Here is a 21,925-nt window from a genome sequence, read left to right as displayed (position 1 = left end):
CAGCAGATTTTATAACTTCTTACCAAAAAAAAAAAAAAAAGAAAAAGCTACTGGCTGACTTCAAACTATGATTCTCAGGTCTCAGCCTTCTGAATAGCTAGGATTACAGGTGTGAGCCACCACATTTGGTGAAAATTAGTATCTTTTTATGCCATTAAGTGTTCTTATCTAGGACATAGTATTTTCTTTTTCCTGGTCTTTAAACAAGGGTCACTGTCCCTGAGCTTTTTTGCTCAAGGCTGGCACTTCGATTTGAGCCACAGATCCATTTCCAGCTTTTTGGTGGTTAATTTGAGACAGACTTTCCTGCCTGGTCTGATTTTAAGTCATGATCCTCAGATCTCATTCTCCTGAGTAGCTAGTATAACAAAGCTTAAGCCACTGATGCCCAGCTTGTCTCTATTTTTGTTCAAGAATACTTCCCATTGTTCATGAGTGCTTTGAAAGTTTGTTAAAAATTTTTCATATAAAAGTTTGCATATTTGTTTTTTGGCTTTTTAGTGGGGGCAAAGGGAGGGGTGCAGAAAGAGGAAGAAAGGGTGAACAAATATAATCATATTACTCAGTAAACACTGTGTGGTAACTAAACTATGCAACTTGTGGCAGTGACCAGAAGAAGAAATGGGGAAAGCAAAGAAAGGGGTGACATTGTTCAATAGAAATGTATGCATTACCTGAATTACAAAATTGTAACCCCTCTGTACACTGTATAATAAAATATATTTTAACAAATTGCGTATTTGCTAATAAGTTCCTCTTTAGCTTCTTTACATTTTGCTGTCAGACATTCCGTCATTAAGCTTTAAAAAAGTGTAAAAGCACTTGAATATCATGTTAGAATTTTTGAATGATAGTTGAATTATCTTCCATTGTAAGAATAAGAACTTCTTCTGGTTACTCTAAACATGATCTCTTTTTAAAAATTTTTATTGTTAATAAGGTGTTGTACAGAGGGTTACCATTTCATAAGTCAGGTAATGAGTACAATTTTTTAAATGCCACACCCACTTTTGCTTCCTAAACTTGTTCTTTTAATTGCTGATGTTTTATATATGGCTTGTTATTGGTATGTGTAAGTAATATTTGTATTTGCCCTTCTTGTCAGGTTTGGCTTTATAAACACTTGTTTTAGTTAGGCATGGTGACTCAATCTTAATCTTAGTGGTAGATATTTGAAATGCAGTTCAAAGCCAGCCCGGCCATAAAAGATCATGAGATTCGTTCTCAACCAGTAGCTGGACAGTAGCTGTATCCCAATGACAAAGAGGAACACAATGCCTGGCACTCATAGGTCATGTTTATAATCCTAGCTACTCAGGAGGCTGAGATCTGAGGTTCACATTTTGAATCTAGCCCTGGCCAAAAGTTCCTGAATGACTATCTCCAATTAACCACTCAAAAACTGGAAGTGGATCTGTGGCTCAAATTGGTAGAGCACTAGCCCTGAGCAAAAGAGCTGAGTTCAAGGCCCTGAGTTCAAGCCTTACAACTACCCAAAAAAAAAAAAGCAAGAACACAAATTAGGGGATCACAGTCTGCCAACCCAGGCATAAAGTGACAATACCTTGAAAATAACCAAAGCAACAAGGGACTGTCAGTGTGGCTTTAAGTGATAGAGTACCTGCCTGCTTAGGAAACATGGATCCAGAGGTCAAACATACCGATACACCCCTCCCCCCCCCACACACACACTTTTTTAAATGGCATAGATTATATATTAACTTACACTGGAATTAAATAATCTATCGACTCTGAAAAACATATAAACAACACTAAACATATTTGAAAATCTGAATAAAATGGAAATATTTCTAAGAAAAGGTATATTTTCAAAGCTGACTCTATATTTTATTCTATGTGGTACTGAGGAATCGAACCCAGGGCTTCATCCATGTTAGGCAAGCACTCTACCACTAAGCCACATTCCCAGCCCCAGCCCCCATATTTTAATGTTTCATAATTGCCAGTCTTAGGGCTTGAACTCAAGCCTGAGTGCTATCCTTATTCCTATATTCTTTCTCTGTCATCTTTCAAAGTTGATGGTTTTAACTTTAAATGCATCCTTATTTTTATTTTTTTATTTTTTTGTTGTGGGGCTTGAATTCAGGGCCTGAACCTTTCCCTGAGCCTCTTCGTGCTCACCACTTGAGCCACAGTATCACTTCTGGTTTTTGAGTAGTTAATTGGACTTTACAAGGACTTTTCTGCTTGGACTGTCTTTGAACTGCAGTCCTCAGATCTCAGCCTCCTATGTGGCTAGGATTATAGGTGTGAGCCTGTAAGCCAGGCAGTGCCCTGTTATCCTTATTTATTATTTCCTTACTGTTCACTTGTCATACTGTGCAAAGAGGACAATTCTGACAACACATTTTGAGTAAATAGTATAAGTTACATATCCTTGAAAATGGGAATTTCCTAAAAGAGAATAATAAAGATTGAATGAAAACCACTACTGAAAAATAGCTCTAAACACTTATTTTGTGCCTCTTATGTACTAATATGATATAGCCATTTCATATTCAATATCACATTTAATTCTTATAGACAGCTGGTGAAATATTTATTATTATAAAGGTCAGGTACAGAGGGGTTATATAAGTCAGGTAATGAGTATATTTCTTTTTGGACAGTGGATAAATACTTTTTTTTTGTCGGTTGTAAGGCCTGAATTCTGGGCCTAGGCGCTGTCCTCCAGCTCTTCAGCTGTAGACCAGTGCTTTTACCGCCTGAGCCTCAGTCCCACTTCCAGCTTTTCTGCTTATGTGGTGCTGAGGAATCAAACCAAGGGCCTCATGCATGCAAGGAAAGCACTCTACCACTGAGCCACCTTCCCAGACATGATAAATTATTTCTTTGTTTTTGTTTTGGTTGGTCGTGGGGCTTGAACTGTGGGCTTGGACACTGTCCCTGCGCTCTTCAGCTCAAGGTGAGCACCCTACCGCTTGAGCCACAGCACCACTTCGCTGATAAATTATTTCTTAAATGAAAAACTCTAGAGGTTGGAGGCATGACTCAGTTGGTAAAGCTCTAGCCAGTGAGTGAAAGCAGCAGGTACCAAGTTCAAGTTCCAGTCTTGGACCTCAAAAAAAAGAAAAGAAAAGTTCAAGTCAGGTAGCTTTACTTATTTAGAATTACTCATAACGCTTTCCAACCCCAGAATAAGAACAGAAATGTTATTTAATGAAGAAAATAATACTTTACATTTATGTTCATCATTTCTCCCCTTTTAAATATAGCTGGTGTATTCTCAGCAGGCCTTGCTCCCGCTGCATTTGTGCCAAATCCATATATTATCAGTGCTGCTCCTCCAGGGACTGATCCGTATACTGCAGCAGGATTGGCTGCAGCAGCAACATTAGCAGGTAATTTATTTTTCATCCTTAGTTATTTTTTGTCTATTCTAGTAATTTAGAATTTTTAGGGAAAATTGAAATACTCTTCACAATTTTCAGACAGTTTTCAACAAGGGAAGGGCCAAAGCAATTTTTTGGTCTTACTTTTTACTCTCTATACTGGGATTTGTATTCCTCTCTGTGGTTGGTTAACATTTCCATCTTGGGGTTATAGAAATGTTAGGCTGTTGATTGCATCTCTCTATTTTAATACCCAATCCCAATTCAGCATCAATGCTAAATAAAGTTACTTTCCATAAAATAAGCTAGAGGAAGCCGGGCGCTGGTGGCTCACGCCTGTAATCCTAGCTACTCAGGAGGCTGAGATCTGAGGATCGCGGTTCAAAGCCAGCCCGGGCAGGAGAGACCATGAGACTCCTATCTCCAATAAACCACCAGAAAACCGGAAGTGGCGCTGTAGCTCAAGTGGTAGAGCGCTCGCCTTGAGCTGAAGAGCTGAGAGACAGCGCCCAGGCCCAGAGTTCAAGCCCCACAGCCGACAAAAAAAAAAGCTAGAGGTAGATGGGTTGAATTCCCAAATCAAAGACAGTTGTAAAGGTCTGCAAATTTTTTTTTTTTTTTGGTCCAGTCGTCTGAACTCTGGGCCCAGGCGCTATCCCTCAGCTCTTCAGCTCAAGGCTAGTGCACTATCACTTGAACCATAACACCACTTCTGGCTTTTTTTTTCTGCTTATGTGGTGCTGAGGAATCGAACTCAGGGCCTCATGCATGCAAGGCAAGGGTTCTACCACTGAGCCACCTTCCTAGCCCTGCAAAATTTTTTAGATAAAACCTATCCGTGTTTTTTCAGCAATGTTAAAATGTTCAAGCGAGGATACAAGCAGGCTAGAGTTGGAGGAAAAAAAATTACTGAAAATAGTCAGAACCCAGGACTACCACTCAAAATCTGAAATGAAACCCAAAACTTCCTTTATTGTTTTATGTAAGTAAGGGAAAGTTGTGTGCTAGTCAGGCATAGTTTTACTGAGTAAACCAATTTGCTGTTCTTACATTAAGTTGTTGGGAACTTTTTTTTTTTAGGTTGAATTGACTAGAGAAAAATGAGTCAGGCATGATTTATGTTGGTTATAGAGGTTTTAAAATGGGTCCCTTTCAGTCTTAGAAAGAAGTATGTTCACTGAAGTATTGGTGGGCTAACTTAGAAATCTCAAGGTTATTGCCATTTTCTTTCTTTTTTTGGGGGGGGTGCTTTCTGAGGTATTTTTGACAATTACTACTAGTCTATTAGAAAATTAAGTTCACTTCTGGCCTATTAGAATTTTGTTAATCTTTTTCTTCAAACTCAAGATCTTATTTTAAGGCTTGTGTTTAGAGTGGATACCAGTGGGCCGGGGAGGGATAAAAAAGAGGGTAAATAGGATGAATATGATTAATGTAGTTTAATTTGTATGTATGAATAGAAAACAGTGAAGTCTGAATTTTATTTTATTTTTTGTTGGTCATGGAACTTGAACTCTGGGCCTGGGCGAGCTCTTCAGCTCAAGGCTAGTGCTCTACCACTTAGGCCACAGTGCCACTTCTTGTTTTCTGGTGGTTAATTGGAGATAAGAATTTCAGGGACTTTCTTGCCCGGACTGGCTTTGAACCACGATCCTCAGACCTCACTCAGTAGCTAGGATTACAGGTATGAGCCACTGGCCTCCAGCCTGTTGAATTTTTTTTTTTTTTTTAAGAAGAAGGGGATAAGAGTGGAATGAATTTGATCAGGGTAGACCAATGTATGTATTATGAATATAACTTATGGTTAAACCCCCTTAGACAATGTATGTTAATATAACTAAAGCAAAAAATTATTGTAAGGGAAGTAGTTAATTTCAAATTCCTGTTTGAAAGCTAGTAGCCTAAAACCAAGCTGTGAAAACCATTAACTTTCAATGTAGAAATCTGTACCATATAATTCTATCAGGATGTGTGAGCTATTCTGGAGTATCATTTAATTGGATATTAGTGTGTATAACATTAGTATATTACACATACAGAGAACCATTTACACCTATGAAACTTAAAGAACAGTAGTTTAGCTTGGAGATGAGCATAATGTACATTGTGAATTTAGGCTTTCTTATAGCTCAGTTTGAAAGTAAAGATAAAATTAAGGTCCGGCATTGGTGGCTCATACCTGTAATCCTAGATCTGATGGTTGTAGTTCAAAGTGAGACTAGGCAGGAATGTCCATAAGACTCTTTCTCCAGTTAACCACCCAAAAAAAGCCAAAAGTGGAGTTGTGGCTCAAGTGGTAGAGTGCTGCCCTTGAACACAAAAGCCTCAGGAACAGCATCTGGACCCTGATTTCAAGCCCCAGCACTGGCACCAAGGGAAAAAAAGGCATTTTCGGTAGTGGATTGTTTTGTCTTTTTGTGCAGGTACCTAAAGGCACTAGCGCTATTATTTGAGCCACACGTCCACTTCTGGCTTTTTGCTGATTGGAGATAAAGTCTCACAGACTTTTCTATCCGAGCTGGCTTCAAACTCCAGTCCTCAGATCTCAGCCTCTCTTATCTATCTAGCTAGTATTACAGGCTTGAGCTACCAGTACCAGGTCTCTTTTCCAGTCTTACAACAATCCTTATTAGAAGTTGTACTTTACTTCACTGTCTTCAGTAATTTTCCATTATGTTTATAAAGCTTTTTAGTTTAGTGATGGGGGAACTAGACTTTTTTTTTTTCTTTTTTAAAAATGACAAAAATTTCAGGATGTTAACCTGTGGCCCAACGCCTCTAGTACTAGCTACTCAGGAGGCTGAGATTTGAGAGGATTGCAGTTCAAAGTCAAGCCTGGGCAGGAAAGTCTGTGAGAAAACCAGAAGTGGAACTGTGGTTCAAAGGTAGAGAGCTTAACCTTGAGAGAAAAAGATCAGAGACAGCATGCAGGCCCTGTTTTCAAGCCCCACAAACAATCCTCCCCTCCTCCCGGACAAAAAAAAAGTACACAAAATTAAAATGTCATAGAGTTTGATATGATTTTAGGAAGTTTAATCAGTTAAGGATCATTACATTGCATTTATTATTTTGGTGGTAGCTTTAATGTAGATAATTCTATTTACTCTCCAGCAATCAAATATTACCTGACAAAGTAAAACAAGAGAAATTTGTTTTCCTACTTTGCTTTCTTCTGTGTTTGTGTTGTAATTATTGATCCACAGGGCTTATTTTTCGAACCACATAAACTGATGTCTCGTTTGCTTTTATATAATTTTTACTTTCTGCAAGAGTTGTGACCAATTCTGTTTGAAATGAACAATTGCCATTCAGATACTGTCTTAACAACCAAAGTACTAAAATGTTGCCTCATTTTATGTTACAGATGAGCAAAGCCAGAGATAAAAATGAATTTTTCAGTAGTGAGAGTTCTCTTTCAAGAGAAGTGATAAATTAACCTTAAGAAATCTTACAGCTTTATAGTATCTAATCTTCTTTGACTATATTATCTGTGTCTTATTTGACTCATAAATTGGCAGTCAGCACCTGTTGAATAGATTAGAAAGTGCTCTGTCATTTCATTGGAAATCTTGGATTATGCTTCACATCTGTCCATTAAAACCACCACCATCACTTCAAAATATTTTATCTTTAAATGATCCAAACCAAGTCAGGGATTGTGATCTCACCTGTAATTCTAGCATTTGTGAAGTGGAGGCAGAAGAACAGGGGCCAGCCAAGGTTACATAGTGAAACCCTGTTGCCAAAACCCCAAAATTGATATCTGAATGGTACTGGTTTTGCAACAGAATCATAACTAGAAAAGGGGGCTGGGATGTAACATAGTGGCAAAATGATTATTTATCAAGTGCAGTGTCCTGGGTTGAATACCCAGTACAAAAAAAACCCCCAAACTAGAAAGGATATAGCAAATATAAGTGAGTAGAAAATTATAAACAATGCTATGTTCTTCCCTCTCCCTCTCCCTCCCCCCCATCTCTGTCTCTGTCTCTGTCTGTCTGTCTGTCTGTCTGTCTGTCTGTCTCTCTCTCTCTCTCTCTCTCTCTCGGTCAGTTGTGGGTCTTTAATTCTAGATCTGGGCACTATCCCTCATCTCTTCAGCTCAAGGCGAGTGCTCTACCACTATGTCCCAGAGCCATTTCCAGTTTTCTGGTGGTTAATTGGAGATAAGAGTCTCACGGACTTTCCTGCCTGGGCTGGCTTTGAACTTCCATCCTCAAATCTCAGCCTCCTGAGTAGCTAGGCTTATAGGCGTGAGCCACCAAAGCCAGGCTGTTTTCTTCTCTTAAGTCTTATGTCAGTCCTCTTTTGTAATCTAATGGTAATTTGCCTCATGTATAAAAATCTAGTGACTTTTTTTTTTTTTTGGTGGGAATTATGGGGTTTAGGTCCAGCAGTGGTTCCACCTCAGTATTATGGTGTTCCATGGGGGGTGTATCCAGCCAATTTATTTCAGCAACAAGCTGCAGCTACGGCAAATAATACAGCCAATCAGCAAGCAGCATCTCAAGCTCAGCCTGGTCAGCAACAGGTAGGTCCTTTTCTACTAAATAGATGATGATTCTTATCAATTCCTTGAGTCTTTTTTCTCCCCTAGTTTATATAGTATGACAGCTGTTTATTGCATAGGATTATTTTTTTGTTCAATAAGTGAATTTAAAGATTTGGTTGTATTCTGTTTCTGTTCTCATTAGTTTACTTTTTGAACTAGTTTTCTTTTTAATATTTTGTCACTTAACAGTTTATTATGCTGTGAAGTTAGACATAGTATCATGTGCTTAGAATCCCCATAGTAGAAGGCTAAGGTGGGAGGATTAGAAGTTCTAGGCTAGCTGGGACTACATAGTGAGATAGGGAGCGGAGACAGACGACCCTGGTTAGAGGAAGAGAAGAACAAGAAAAATGCTAATAGTTTCAATCAAAATGATTCCCCTTTATTTTGTAAATATTAATATATTTCTGGCTTATGAAAAGATGACTGCATATTTTCTATTTTTAAGCAAGATAAAATGGAATATTATCTATTTGATAACTAGGGTTTGAACAGCAGCTGTGTGGTGAAAAGTAACTCACTTGTTTGGATGTTTAATGTAACAAACATTAAAGGTATATGGTGAAAAAGCTTTTTACTCATTTTGTTAAAGTTTCTGAATTCTGAAAATTTGACCTGATTTGAAGTTTTTGCTCTGCATCATGATCTCATAAATAGTCTAATTTCTTCACTTAATCTTCCTCTCAGTTTTCAGCCTTAGGAAATAAATTTTATTCTAAAATTTTTGTCTTTATCTAAGATTCTGTCATTCTGCCCACTCTGTGAATCTTTTTGTTGTTGTGCTGTTGTTGAGCTTTTTTGCTCCTGGCTAACATTCTTTAACACTTGAGCCACAGCCCCACTTCTGGTTTTTTTGGTAGTTTAGTGGAGATAAGAGTCTCAGGGACTTGACTGCCCCGGCTGGCTTTGAACCGTGATCCTCAGATTTCAACCTCCTGAGTACCTAGGATTACAGACATGAGCCACCAGTGCCTAACCCACTCTCAGATATCTTTAAGAAAAAGAAAATACTGCCTTTGTTCACAGTACAGAAATAAGATACAACTTTTAACGCAGCTTTGTAGGACCTCTGTGTTGCTTTGTCAAGAGCCAGTGATGTTTTTGATGTTGAAGTTATTTTTAATCTTGATGGTAATTGCATTACATGTTAGCATATATGCAAAAGTCTACTTTAATATATGCCCAGATATCTAAGATACATTTGTTATTTTATAATACTGTTTTTAAGAGAGTCATCTGTCCTTTGTAGGTTCTTCGTGCTGGAGCAGGTCAGCGCCCTCTTACTCCCAATCAGGGTCAGCAAGGGCAACAAGCAGAATCACTTGCAGCAGCTGCAGCTGCAAATCCAACTTTGGCTTTTGGTCAGGGTCTTGCTACAGGCATGCCAGGTACAAAATTGGTTAACTAGTTGGAGGGGTAATGTTGGATGGGGTTGAAGGCTTAAATGCATAAATTAGAAAATAAGATTTGGAAACTAAATAAGGTAAAACATCTGAAAACTGAAAAAAGAGTAAACCAAATAGTGTATAAGGGAGCATATAAAGGATCAAAAGAAAAGGGCAGGAGAGGGTTATAGCTCGGCGGAACCCTTGCCTAGCATAGCTGTAGATACATAACCAGTATCAGGAAAGTAAGTCATCAGATACTACTAAGACTCTGATGGTAATAAATTAAAAGATGTATACTGGATAAATGAATTGTGATTTCCATATTTACTTTGTAGAAAATATTAGGTCCATTTTTACAAAATGTATACCAAAAATAGGAGATTCCATTAATATCCCTCTCCCCCCGCCCCCCCATGGGGCCTGAACTCTGGGCCTGAGCACTGTTCTTCAGCTCAAGGCTAGTGCTCTACAGCTTGAGCCACAGCACCACTTCGAGCTTTTCTTGCTTATGTGGTGCTGAGGAATCAAACCCAGGGCCTTATTGCATGCAAGGCAAGCACTACCACTGAGCCACCTTCCCAGGGCCATTAATTCTTTCTATCTCCCTCACAGCCCACATCTAATTTTAGCAAATACTAATGGCTCTCAAGATAGAACCATCTATTTTTTGTTGTTGTTTTTTTAATTACTGGGGATTGGATGTTGGGCAAATGCCCCTAATAGAATTCATCTTCAACTCTTCACTGATCTAGTCACTTATATCTCATCTAGGTTGGCTTTCCATACAGGTTCCCGTGTTTTACCTTATTCCTCCTTTCTTGCCTTAGAAACTTTCCCCTTGAAATCTGTTCCCTACACTATAGCTTGAAAATGAAATTCAGATTAAGTTCCTCTTAAAACCCTCTGATTGGTGGCTGGGAACTGGTGGTTCAGGCTTATATTTCTAGCTTCTCAGGAAGGTGAGATCTGAGGATAGTGGTTGGAAACCAGCTAGGGCAGAAAATTTCATGAGACTCTCACCTCCAGTTCACCACCAGAAAGCCAGAAGAGGAGCAGAAAGCTCAGGGACAGTGTCCAGGACCAATACAGGAAATAAAGAAGAAACAAACAAAAATCACGGTTTCAGTGCAGTTGAGTGTGCTGTTGGATTTCTCCAGAGACGTTGGTAGCCACACGTGTTTCTGCCAGCATCTTCCAACAAAGCTTTGGCAATTTGTAGAATTTGACCAGAAGACTGTATCTAATTGGGAGGAGAAAGCATGGCAGTATTTGGTACTTTTTACTTGAACTTGAAACATTTGCCCAGATTTAAAAAAAAAATCATCTAAGTTTGTAATACCTAATTATATTTTCCTGCCAGTAGCTTAATTATCTCCTGACAGATTAGAGCCAGATCACTTCATTATGCATAAGAAAACAGGCTAGTTTGTTTGAAAGCTTTTTCTTATTCATTGGAAAACACAAACTTCAGGCCAGTCTGATGGTATAGTCATAAAGCTCTTCTAAATAAAAGACTTCTTCGCACTGGAAAAACAACAACCACCACCACATGGTTTCATACCTTTTCCGAGTAAAAGCCCAAGTCAAGATCTGAAAGAATCTGACTGGCTTCTCCTTTCCCAGTTAGATTACTGTCCCTTTACCCTTTTGTTTTTCAGCTTCTCCTTCTCTCCATTTGAAGAGCTCTTTCTATGGAAGTATGATTGACCTTTTTCCCTTGAGGGTAGGAATAAGATCACATGAAGACAGTGTTTAGTGTTTTGCTTTCATTAAACTTTACGAAGTTTAAAGGGGTATGGTATTAGATTTGTTATCAAAAGATAACGGAATACTTGTGGAAGTGACAATCAGAGAACTTAGGCCAGCACATAGATCTACTTGAATAGGATGGTGACAGTTAAAGAAATGAGTAAATTTGAGAAAAATTTAGAAGGTTAAATGAATGGATCCCACAGAGGAATTTATTATAGACATGCTCCTCTCTGGGATGCTTGTGCCAGAAGTTCCAAAATATTTTAATTCATCCTGAAATTTTGAATAGACAGTAATGCTTTTGAAATGAGAGCTTGTTCTGTGTTTTGAATTTAGGACTAGACCATATGCACTACTAGTAAACTATTGTCTGACATTTATAGCTTGAAATTTACTGGTGGATGTTTTATTAGCAATATGCTAATACTTAGTAGAAATTTCTGTATTGAAAGTGTCTTAGTGTTGAAGTGTTTACTCTAGCTTAAATGAATGAATACTTACTATATATAGTTTTTATTTATTTATTTTTGCCAGTCCTGGGTTTGAACTCAGGGCTTGGGCATTGTCCCTGAGCTTCTTTTGCTCAAGGCTAGTGCTCTATTACTTGAGCCACAGTGCCACTTCTGGCTCTTTCTGTGATTTAATTGGAGGTGAGAGTCTCACAGATTTTTCTGCCTGGGCTCCCTTCAAACCATGATCTTCAGCTCTCAGCCCTCTGAGTAGCTAGGGTTACAGGCATGAGCCACCAGCGCCTAGCTAACTTACTATATTTGAAGACAACAAGGTTTTTGTGCTACTTTATGATAAGTTGAATGTGACTTTTTCTTCAGCATAGTCTGTTTTAAATAGTAGAAGTTTCCAATACATTGTCATAGTTACCATTTTGAGGTTTGAGTTCTTGTCATTGTATAAGGCAGCTTTTCTCACCTTGAATTCAGGGAGAGAATTAAACCTTTTAACAGTACAAGTATTCACGATAACTTGTTATGTACCATCCTTTACCCATCCTTGGACAAATTGACAAAAGTCACTTGAATTAGTGTGTGTGTGTGTGTGTGTGTGTGTGTGTGTGTGTGTGTGTGTGTGTGTGTGTGTGTGTGTGTGTGTGTGTGTGTGTGTGTGTGTGTGTGTGTGTGTGTGTTTTGGGCAAATTGATAAAAGTCACTTGAATTAGTGTGTGTGTGTGTGTGTTTGGTTTAGTGGAGGAATCTTGGTTAAGAAAGGCTGCTGAGAGGTAAACTTGTAAACTTGACTCTTCTGAGATTCTGAGTAGTACAAATTATTACCTGTCTTGTGCTAGGCCTACAAAAAAACGAAATGCCTGCATAATTTTAATCAAACTCTAGTTTGAAAACCTTTACAAGTAGACTATTGGGATTGTAAGTTACTTGGGTCACATTTTAAGATTTTTCAGGAGATGCTTACAAATGAAAATATAAGGAAATGTTGGAAATGAGGACTTTAGTTTAAAACTGTGCTGAAATTACATAGTAATCATTTTCTACTATTAGCTCTTGGTGGTCTGTAATTTCTATACTAAGGAAAATAATTACTTTATAGTCCATAAGCAAAAGGCATTTCTGTTAAAAGCCTCTCTGTTAAAACTAACAGAAGAAAGTTTACCACATTCTATTTTTCATATATTTAGTAATGTCTTATCAAATGTGTTATTTTTCATATAATAGGTATTTAAGGGTTTGGTGTGGCAGTAGTATAAAATGATTGTTTTTGGCTGAAATCACAAGTGCCAGAGAATATAAACATGCATGTTTTTTATAAGTGTTCTATTAGTAACAATTTATTTTAATGTCTAGGCTACCAGGTACTAGCTCCAACTGCCTATTATGATCAGACTGGTGCCTTAGTGGTTGGCCCTGGAGCAAGAACTGGCCTTGGAGCTCCAGTTCGATTAATGGCTCCAACACCTGTTTTAATTAGTTCAGCAGCAGCACAAGCTGGTAAGTCTAATTGACATCTTGAGCTGTTTTTCTAGTTTTGTTTCAAATACAATTTTTAAAATGGAAGTTTTCTGGGTAGTTTTGATGAGCATGTGAAATTTGTTTTACAGCAGCAGCAGCGGCAGCTGGAGGAACGGCGAACGGTCTTACAGGCAGCACAAATGGTCTGTTTCGGCCAATTGGCACTCAGCCACCCCAGCAGCAGCAGCAGCAGCAGCCGCCAAGCACTAATCTTCAGTCTAGCTCATTTTATGGGAGCAGTTCTTTAACTAATAGCTCCCAGAGTAGTTCTCTATTTTCTCACGGACCAGGTCAGCCTGGAAGTACATCTCTCGGCTTTGGAGGTGGTAGCTCTTTGGGTGCTGCTATAGGTTCGGCCCTTGGTGGATTTGGCTCACCAGGTAGGTCTGTTCTTTAGATGAGTGTGCACTGCTAAGTGGGTATGTGAGGTGTTTGTGCTTTCAATACTAAGAGAAGCAAATTTAATTTACATTTCTAGACCAAAAATACACCTCTTAAAAAGCATGTGAACGTGAACATTTAGCAGTCCATCCTTTGCAGATATAAAACACTTTTGTTTTCTATTTTGAAAGCGGATTGCTTGAATTTTTCTTTTGATAAGGTTTTTGAAACAGTATATTCCAATTGCTAGTTTGTTTAAAGAGGTAAATGTTTGGCCATCTTAATTTCTGGTACTTTAATAAAAACTGTCTTTGTGCCAGTGAAGTGGTTGGTTTTTAGTAAATTCTGGTGGGTGATTCATTGGAGTTTTCTTTATTTGACATAATCTCTAAAATGTAATTTTCTAAGCAAGCTCCTAAGGCACTACCAGAATCATTACCTTTATTTTAAATTAAATCATTTAGCATTTGTCACCAATATTTAGTAGAGTGTCTTTTAGCTTTATATAACACTGAAGAAATCATCATTTTAAATGGTCTCACATCAGGGAAAGTACACTAATTGTATTGATCTTGAGATAATCATCCTAGAATCTTCAATATCTACTTCTCATCTGGTTTCCTACCACATCAAATTACGTTATTTTCTGGTGTGGGAAAAGACAAAATTAACATAATGCCTGTCATTGGATACTTACCGGTTTTCTAAAAATAATAATAATAACTGAACTTGCTGATTTTTTTTTTTTTTTGGTCCGGTCATGGGGCCTGAACTCTGGCCTGGGCGCTGTCCCTCAGCTCTTCAGCTCAACCACTTGAGCCACAGCGCCACTTCTGGCTTTTTTCTTTTTGTTTATGTGGTGCTGAGGAATCGAACCCAGGGCCTCAGGCATGCAAGGCAAGCGCTCTACCACTGAGCCACCTTCCCAGCCCCAACTTGCTGAATTTTTAACATTCATATTGTAAGACAAATGGTCTAAACAACAAACTTGTAGGTATAAAATGTTTTTGTAAAAATCAAATAAAAAGAATGTCATACTTGCCTTACATAAAATGTTCTGAATTATGAGGACAGAACTTGTAAGAGAAGAATCAAGCATGCATGGAGATTGTGCAGTCTTAGTTTTTTTAGTTAAGGTATTCAGTCCTTTTGAACTACAGTATATTTTTATGTTTAGCTCATGTACACCCATAAGATTCTTTGCTTCTGACATAATTGAGATATTGTACCCAAAGAATCCTTTTTTCTAACCCAAAGAACCTTAAACATTCTGAGGAAAACTGAAAGAATACGAAATCTCAAAAATACATATTATGGAATACTAGTTTCTAAACTATAGATTTGATTATAAACAGTCTAGGAAAACACAGTTTTGAAAAACCCCATGTTCCCTTCTCTGATATATGCCATTCACCTGATGGTCTGATTTGAATTTGTAAGTCCACTGCTCAATTCTTTTCAGTTTGTCTTTTAGTTAAGGACACCACCCATATATAGACATACCTTTAACACTAATTAGCATTGACACCTACAGATGCTTCTTTTCCCAAACTGACCTTTATGTCTCTTGTAAGCATCAGGTACTCAAAACTGTTTTCAATTCTGGTAAATGTCCTTTTTGCCTCTTCAGAGAAAGTTAGCTGTTGCCATCACTGACTGCAGTCTATCATCTTGTCCCTCTTTTTGAATATTTCCTGGTTTATTCAAATGCATACATGAAAACTTAAATTAAAACATGAATGCATGTACACACATTCTCCTAACAATATGATGAAATGTAACTGTTGAACAGAGTTAAATACCCTAGTTTGTAGTACAGTTGGCCAGAGACAGCCCTGTAATATAGTAATTAAATCATCCTTTAGTGTGACCTCATTCATATTTAAAAAATGCTATTCCAATAGAAAGTTTGCAATTTAACACTTTACATACTGATGATGATTAGTGATTCCATTGTGTAGCCTAGCCTAATTGCAGTCAGTGTTGTAAATAGTGATACAGTAAAACTTAAAGGGCCAGCTTTTTTATATTAAAGTAATTATGGAATTATTTTTAAACATATTACTTTTTGGCGGGGAAATATTGCATGTGTCAAAATTGTTTTCTTTGGTTATCACAAAACTGATAATGTTGCTCTTCTCACTGGAGAATTCTTTTAAGTTTTTTTCAAATAGGAATTTAAAATATGTAATATAAATGTTTTTGAAAATATGCTTTGACAGTGTCCTTTTAAATTCTAGTTAATGTAGCATATGTTGACAGTTTTGTCAAACCAACTCTAGAAGAGCTGTTTATTACATTAATACTTACATGTGTTCATGCTAGTAAAATAAATACAGCTACCAAGCAGTTTCCTGTCTTAAAATGTGAGGTCTTCAATAAAACATGATCATTTTAAAGAAACTGCATTAGCTGGTATTAAAAGTTGAATAGTATTATAGCCTTTTGCTTAAAACAGTATGATCCTACTGGGTTCTCCCCCACCCTCACCCCCCCTTTTTTTTTAGAGAACTCTGAATTTGGCAAAGCTTGTATATTATAGTTCCTATCCTTATTGAGGAGCTTAGCTTTGTTAACCCATTATGTACTCTGCTTTTGTTTTCCTTAATTTATACCCTGTATGACCTGCTTCTGTGTCTTGACAGAAACTTTGCAATTCCTTCGAAAGAATTGCCATATTGGTCCGAATATAGAGCTTGTCCTTAAAAACCTTATTTAGTAATTAAAGAAGTATAAAATTCTTAGAGATATTACAGACATTTTGGTTAAAAAGAAACTGGTTAGTACTTAGAAATAGGAAGAAAGTATATCTGAAAATAATGAGTTCTAAATGGATATTTGACAATTGGGACTTTGGACTCCCAACTGATATGGGGTGGTAAAAGATGTGATTATGCAAATATATGTTGATTGACAATTTGATTTTGTTATTTTATGATTTTTATAGAGTACCAAAATGTAAAATGTTCATAGAAGTAAAGAAATTCGGTATTTAATATGATGAGGCATGTAGGTCAGGTAAATTCTATGTCACCTATGAGTGGAGAAGATCAGTCTTCTTGAGAAAGTGGCCTAGATTCAATATTAGAATCTTATGAATGAAGCTTTCTGAGGGATAGGAAGTGAAAGCATTTTTGATGTGGTAAAAAAGTCATGAGAGCTATTAGTTTCTAAGTGTCTAATAATGTTTTGTGTATGTTTTATAATTTAGCTGTTGAAGATAAGGAGAATATATATGTGTGTGTATATATATATATATATGCATATATATATATATATATATGAAAAATACTGAGAAGTTTGTTCCCATTTGTATTTCTCAACTGATATTCGGACCAATATGGACTTAGGTCTTAAACACAGAAATTGAATGTGAATGGTGAAAGAAATGTGTTATTCCATTTGTTAGTATAATCTTTTTTGGCATTGAGTTGAAGTCTAAAAACTAAGTTGCAGAGATTAGAGTAATATGCCAAAGTTAACCTTACTGGGTTTTAATATAGCATTTCTGAAAGCACACAACTTGCAATTTCAGGGTTTATAAATCATAGCAGGGTATTAAAGCACAGTAATCATACGAATCAATGGTAAATATGTGTGACATAATGAAAAATATGATGACTGTTAAGTAATGATTTTAATGGGGTGCATTTATACCCTTTTATGATTAATAAATTAGTATATATAGTTATCACAGTAATTATCTCCATAATGTTTCTAAAAATAATTATTGTGATCTCTTCTGTATTGCCCAGCAAGAGTTGGGGATAGGTTTTATCCAGTTAACACTGTATGTAATTAGGGTTTTTTTTATTTCTTCTTCAGTTGGCAGTTCTGCAAGTAGTAGTGCCACAAGGAGAGAGTCTCTATCTACTAGCTCTGACATGTACAAAAGATCTAGTAGCAGCCTAGCACCCATAGGGCAACCATTTTACAATAGTCTGGGATTTTCCTCCTCTCCAAGTCCAATAGGCATGCCTCTGCCAAGCCAAACTCCAGGACATTCACTTACGCCACCGCCATCACTTTCATCACATGGATCCTCATCCAGTTTGCATTTAGGTAAAAAACAAACCAAAACCCTTTTTATTTGTATGTATACATGTATGTGTGTTTGTGTGTGTTTATAATATATGTAAAATATTTGATGTTGGATAAAACATGCCAGATTGCTTTTGCTTTTAGATATTAGCCTTTTGAAAAAGTTCTACTTTCCTGAAAATTCAAACTGAGGGTCTAATGTACAGTAAGGTAAAAAGACCCCTTATTGTATTTTATGTTGCTTTTATGAAATGCAATGGTGTGTTTTTTCTTGTCTGTGCTTTTGATTTGTGTGTGTTAGAACATCTGAAAAGTCAACTATTTATACATGATAGTGAAAGAGAAATTTCACTATCAAACTTTTTACACACTGTGAGAAAAACATTTTAACTGCACAGGAGAAGTGTTTTAGGTTTGTTTGGAGCCTTTGGAACTTTTGTTTATATCTGTATTTTAAAGTGTTCCCACGTCATATTGTAAAATAGGTTCTTCTCTGGGAAATACTTGTCCATGAAGAAAACAGTATCTTTCAAAGGGTTTGTTGACATCAGAGGCTGTATATTAATCCCTATCTCCATCAAAGAGATTATTTTACTAAACTTGATTTTGAATTTTTATAATTCTGTTTACAATTGAAACTGATGGATACACTTGCTGACTTTTATGAGCTTGGAAAAAACTAAACTAGGATGTGACTTTTTAAGTAATGATGCTGTTGTAAGTAGATAGGCAAATCAGATGAGGCTTCCATTCTGTTTAACTCCAAACCCCCCAAATATGTGGTTAGGAAAGTCTCAAACACTTTGGTGCAGTAAATATCCGTATAACAAAAGGTATCTTTTGCATGGATTATCATTTAGATTTATGTTTCTTTTAAAGAGGAGTCTTTCATCCAAATTCTTCTGGACCTTTACTCTTTGAGAAATACTTGCTTTTGGGGGTATGCTGAACATGTACAACTAATACATTTATTCAGATAGGATGCTAAAGTCTGCTTTTCAGTATTATAGATTTAGCAAACATGCTTAGCTTTTTAGTCTTACATGTTCAGTTATGTCAGTCAAAAGAGTTACATTGCTGCCTATTACTAATGAAACCACCAATACACTTCCTAACGTATCTTTGAAATGGATACAAAATACTGAAACATAGGAGACCTAATACATCACAATAGTTTTGTGTTTTATTGTTAAGATTATATTTGTTGTGTCCTGTTATCTTTTCATAGGTAAGTGGCAGACCAGATTTTTGTTCAACTGCTAACAGCTTGTGTTATGCGTTAGAACCTTTATAAATGGCGTTGTCTTACACAACTTGAGCAGAAATTGGATATAAATTGCTTTGGAAATAACTATAGTTAAGCCACAATCTAGATATATGCTTTACTTTACTTTTGACTATAAAGAATCTGGCCCAATACTTGTCTAGAGGAGGAATTCTAGTCAGTTATTAGAAATAATAACCAATTGAACCAGCAGTTCATTCTACATGAGATAGCCTAATACTTTTGTATTTTTGTTATCTTTTGTGCAAGTACCAGGGCTTGAAATTATAGCTCTCTGTCTTTCTCTTTTGCTCATCTTCTTGCTTTTAGCTGATGCTCTACCACTTGCACCACTCCTTCCAGCTCAGCTATTTGTCTGAACTGCCATCCTACAGGTCTCAGCCTTCTAAGGTAGTGGGATCACAGGCATGAGCCACTGGTATTCAGCTGTTAGCCTAAAACTTTTGTGCCCCTAGCTAAATTCCTTAGTTTAGCTTTAGTTTGTGTTATTTTTTGAATTGATAATTACCTGTGTTTTCCTTTGTGATTAACCCAATTTCTTTTAGCTCTGGCTGTAATGTGACTGGCAGTATATAGACATTAGTGCCCGCCAGGTTGAAAATAACTCAGATTACATGAATTTTCTCCTTGCAAACCATTCATGAAAAGAATCTAGTCTATACTTATTCTATGATTAAGTCATGAGGTGAGGCTTCCATGCTTTCTAATATTGAAAAATATAGTTTTAAGTTCTCTATATCCTTGAAATAGATCCCTTTCTCTTGAGTACTTCAAGACTTACTAATATGGTAAAGTATGGCAATGAAATTTGTAGATTGCGTTAAAAAAAAATTATTCAGTGCAGATATTAAGTTTATCAAGCCACAAGATACAGTTAACTTCTGAACCAGGCTCAGTAGCATGGGCTACTTTTACTCTGATGGATAGGCAGGTGATCACAAGTTTTAGGCTACCTGAGACACTTAGAAAAATCTTGTCTCAAAAGTAAGTATGAACTATGTACTAGTGGCCCACTTCTATAATCCTAACTACTCAGGAGACTGGGACATAGGTAATTTCGAAGGTAATCCTTTTCTTAAAAAATAACCACAGTATCATCATACTTTTTAAATTCATTTTTTTTAAACCAAATTTCCCTAAATGATTCAGATATCTTCTTAGTTTTGTTTGAATTCATTCCAAATAAGTTCTGTATGTTGCATTGTTTGAAATGTCTTTTAATCTTGGTTTCTCCTTCATCTTTATTTCTTTTTTTATTTGTTGAAGAAACTTTGTTCCACATTCTTGGTCTTGCCTGTTGTTTCCCAGTGGTACCATTCAATGTGTGCTTTATATTTCTTATAAATGCAATGCCTACCCCTTCCCTTCCACTGGAGTTTGAACTCAGGGATAGCCTTTGGCTGGTTATTTTGGAGATGGAGTCTCAAAACTTTTCTTCCCAGGATGACCTCAAACCACTATCTTCTGGATCTCAGCCTTCTGAGCAACTCAGCTAAGATTGTAGGTTTAAGTCACCAGTGTCTGGTTGTAAATGAAATTCTGTCAACTTGGTTGGATGGTGTTGGCTTGGCCAGCTTATTTTGACTAGATATATTTCTGTATACTTTCTACTGGACTACACCAGGAAACTCATTGATGTTTCTGTTTGTGTACTTTCTACTGAACTGTACCAGGAAACACATTGAATAGTCTTCATTATAAGATTGCTCACATAGTCCCTTGACGATTACCTAAATATTTGTTTTTTTCCTTTTCCTCATGACTTGTGAGTTTACTATGAAAGACAGTTTATATAAAAGTTAGGATAGGGCTGGGAAGGTGGCTCAGTGGTAGAGTGCTTGCCTTGCATGCATGAGGCCCTGGGTTCGAGTCCTCAGCACCACATAAGCAAAAAGAAAAAAGCCGGAAGTGGTGCTGTGGCTCAAGTGGTAGAGTGCTAGCCTTGAGCTGAAGAGCTGAAGGACAGCGCCCAGGCCCAGAGTTCAAGACCCATGACCAGACCCCCCACCCCCAAAAAAAAAAAAAAAAAAAGTTAGGATAATGTTTTATTTTCTGACTTTCAGAAAAATTAATGTCCTCTCAATCTTGGAAGGTGACTCATGGATTTTAATTGTCATCGTTATTACAAATGAATAGATTTAGAGGATAATGGCTATATTTTAACCCTTTATGTGAGAGACATAATCTTAACCTTTTTTTTTTCCCTCTTCTTTTCCTTTTTTTGTCAGTCATGGACTTGAACTCACTCAGGGCCTGGGTGCTGTCCCCTGAGCTTTTATGCGCAAGATTAGCTCTGTATCACTTTGAGCCATAGCTCCACTTCTGGGTTTAGGGTGGGTAATTGGAGATAAAAGTCTCACAGACTTTCTGCCTGGGCTGGCTTCAGACTGTGACCCTTAGATTTCAGCCTCCTGAGTAGCTAGGATTACAGGTGTGAGCCCTAGTGCCAAGTCTTATTTTTGATCCTAAAATTGTACCCAGTTTGCCTACTTGGGGCTCCTTCATATTAATGCCTATGTTACAACAGCTTTTTAAAGCAGCACTTAAATTTTGTACCATTGTAAAGTCAAAAAATTGTATAATTGTACCATACAGCCACTGTGTGTGTGTGTGTGTGTGTGTGTGTGTGTGTGTGTGTGTGTGTGTGTGTGTGTGTGTGTGTGTGTGTGTGTGTGTGTGTGTGTGTGTGTGTGTGTGTGTGTGTGTGTGTGTGTGTGTGTGTGTGTGTGTGTTTAATTGGAGATAAAACTTTCATGGACTTTCTTGCCTAGATTGGCTCCAAACTGCAATTCTTAAGAGCTTACCCTCTTGAGTAGCCTAGGATTACAAGTGTCGAGCCATTGGTATTGGCTTAACCAAACTTTTGCTTTTGGTACAATATTCATTGAATTATACTGTTTCACACAGAGTGTTAAGTCATATTAAGCTAAGCTTGTGGTAGTCAGTAGATTAGATGTATTAATGCCACAGTCCTAGCTGCTCAGGAGGCTGAGATCTGAGTATCACTGTTCAAGTCCAATTAACCACCAAAAATCTGGAAGTGGAGCTGTGGCTCAAGTGGTAGAGTACTAACCTCAAGCACAAAAACTCAGGGATAGCTGCTAGGCCCTGATTTCAAGCCCCAGGATCAGCACCAAAATGCACTGCGGACTTCATAATTTCAGTTGTGTTGTTTTCATTGAAATATGACCCCA

At 37.2% G+C, this 21,925-nt stretch overlaps 1 protein-coding gene across 6 annotated transcripts in view; it reads left to right on the top strand.

The window, feature by feature from the left end:
• The window catches only part of Pum2 (pumilio RNA binding family member 2), a 100,359-nt gene that overhangs the window by 46,998 nt on the left and 31,436 nt on the right, over positions 1–21,925 (top strand). For 4 of the 6 annotated variants that reach the window (XM_070025051.1, XM_070025050.1, XM_070025052.1 and 1 more), the window contains 6 exons: positions 3,237–3,362; positions 7,742–7,884; positions 9,155–9,293; positions 12,860–13,003; positions 13,114–13,404; positions 17,231–17,467. In XM_070025051.1, coding sequence (XP_069881152.1) covers positions 3,237–3,362; positions 7,742–7,884; positions 9,155–9,293; positions 12,860–13,003; positions 13,114–13,404; positions 17,231–17,467 — 1,080 coding nt within the window. The remainder of the gene's footprint in view (positions 1–3,236; positions 3,363–7,741; positions 7,885–9,154; positions 9,294–12,859; positions 13,004–13,113; positions 13,405–17,230; positions 17,468–21,925) is intronic. The other 2 variants (XM_070025055.1, XM_070025054.1) reach the window with 1 other exon arrangement.

Source organism: Dipodomys merriami, unplaced genomic scaffold (assembly GCF_024711535.1).
Source record: "Dipodomys merriami isolate MVZ:Mamm:240054 unplaced genomic scaffold, mDipMer1.0.p SCAF_17, whole genome shotgun sequence".
Classification (NCBI taxonomy): Eukaryota; Metazoa; Chordata; class Mammalia; order Rodentia; family Heteromyidae; genus Dipodomys; species Dipodomys merriami.
Note: the sequence above shows the minus strand (reverse complement) of the source record. Positions and strands in the feature narration are given on the sequence as shown.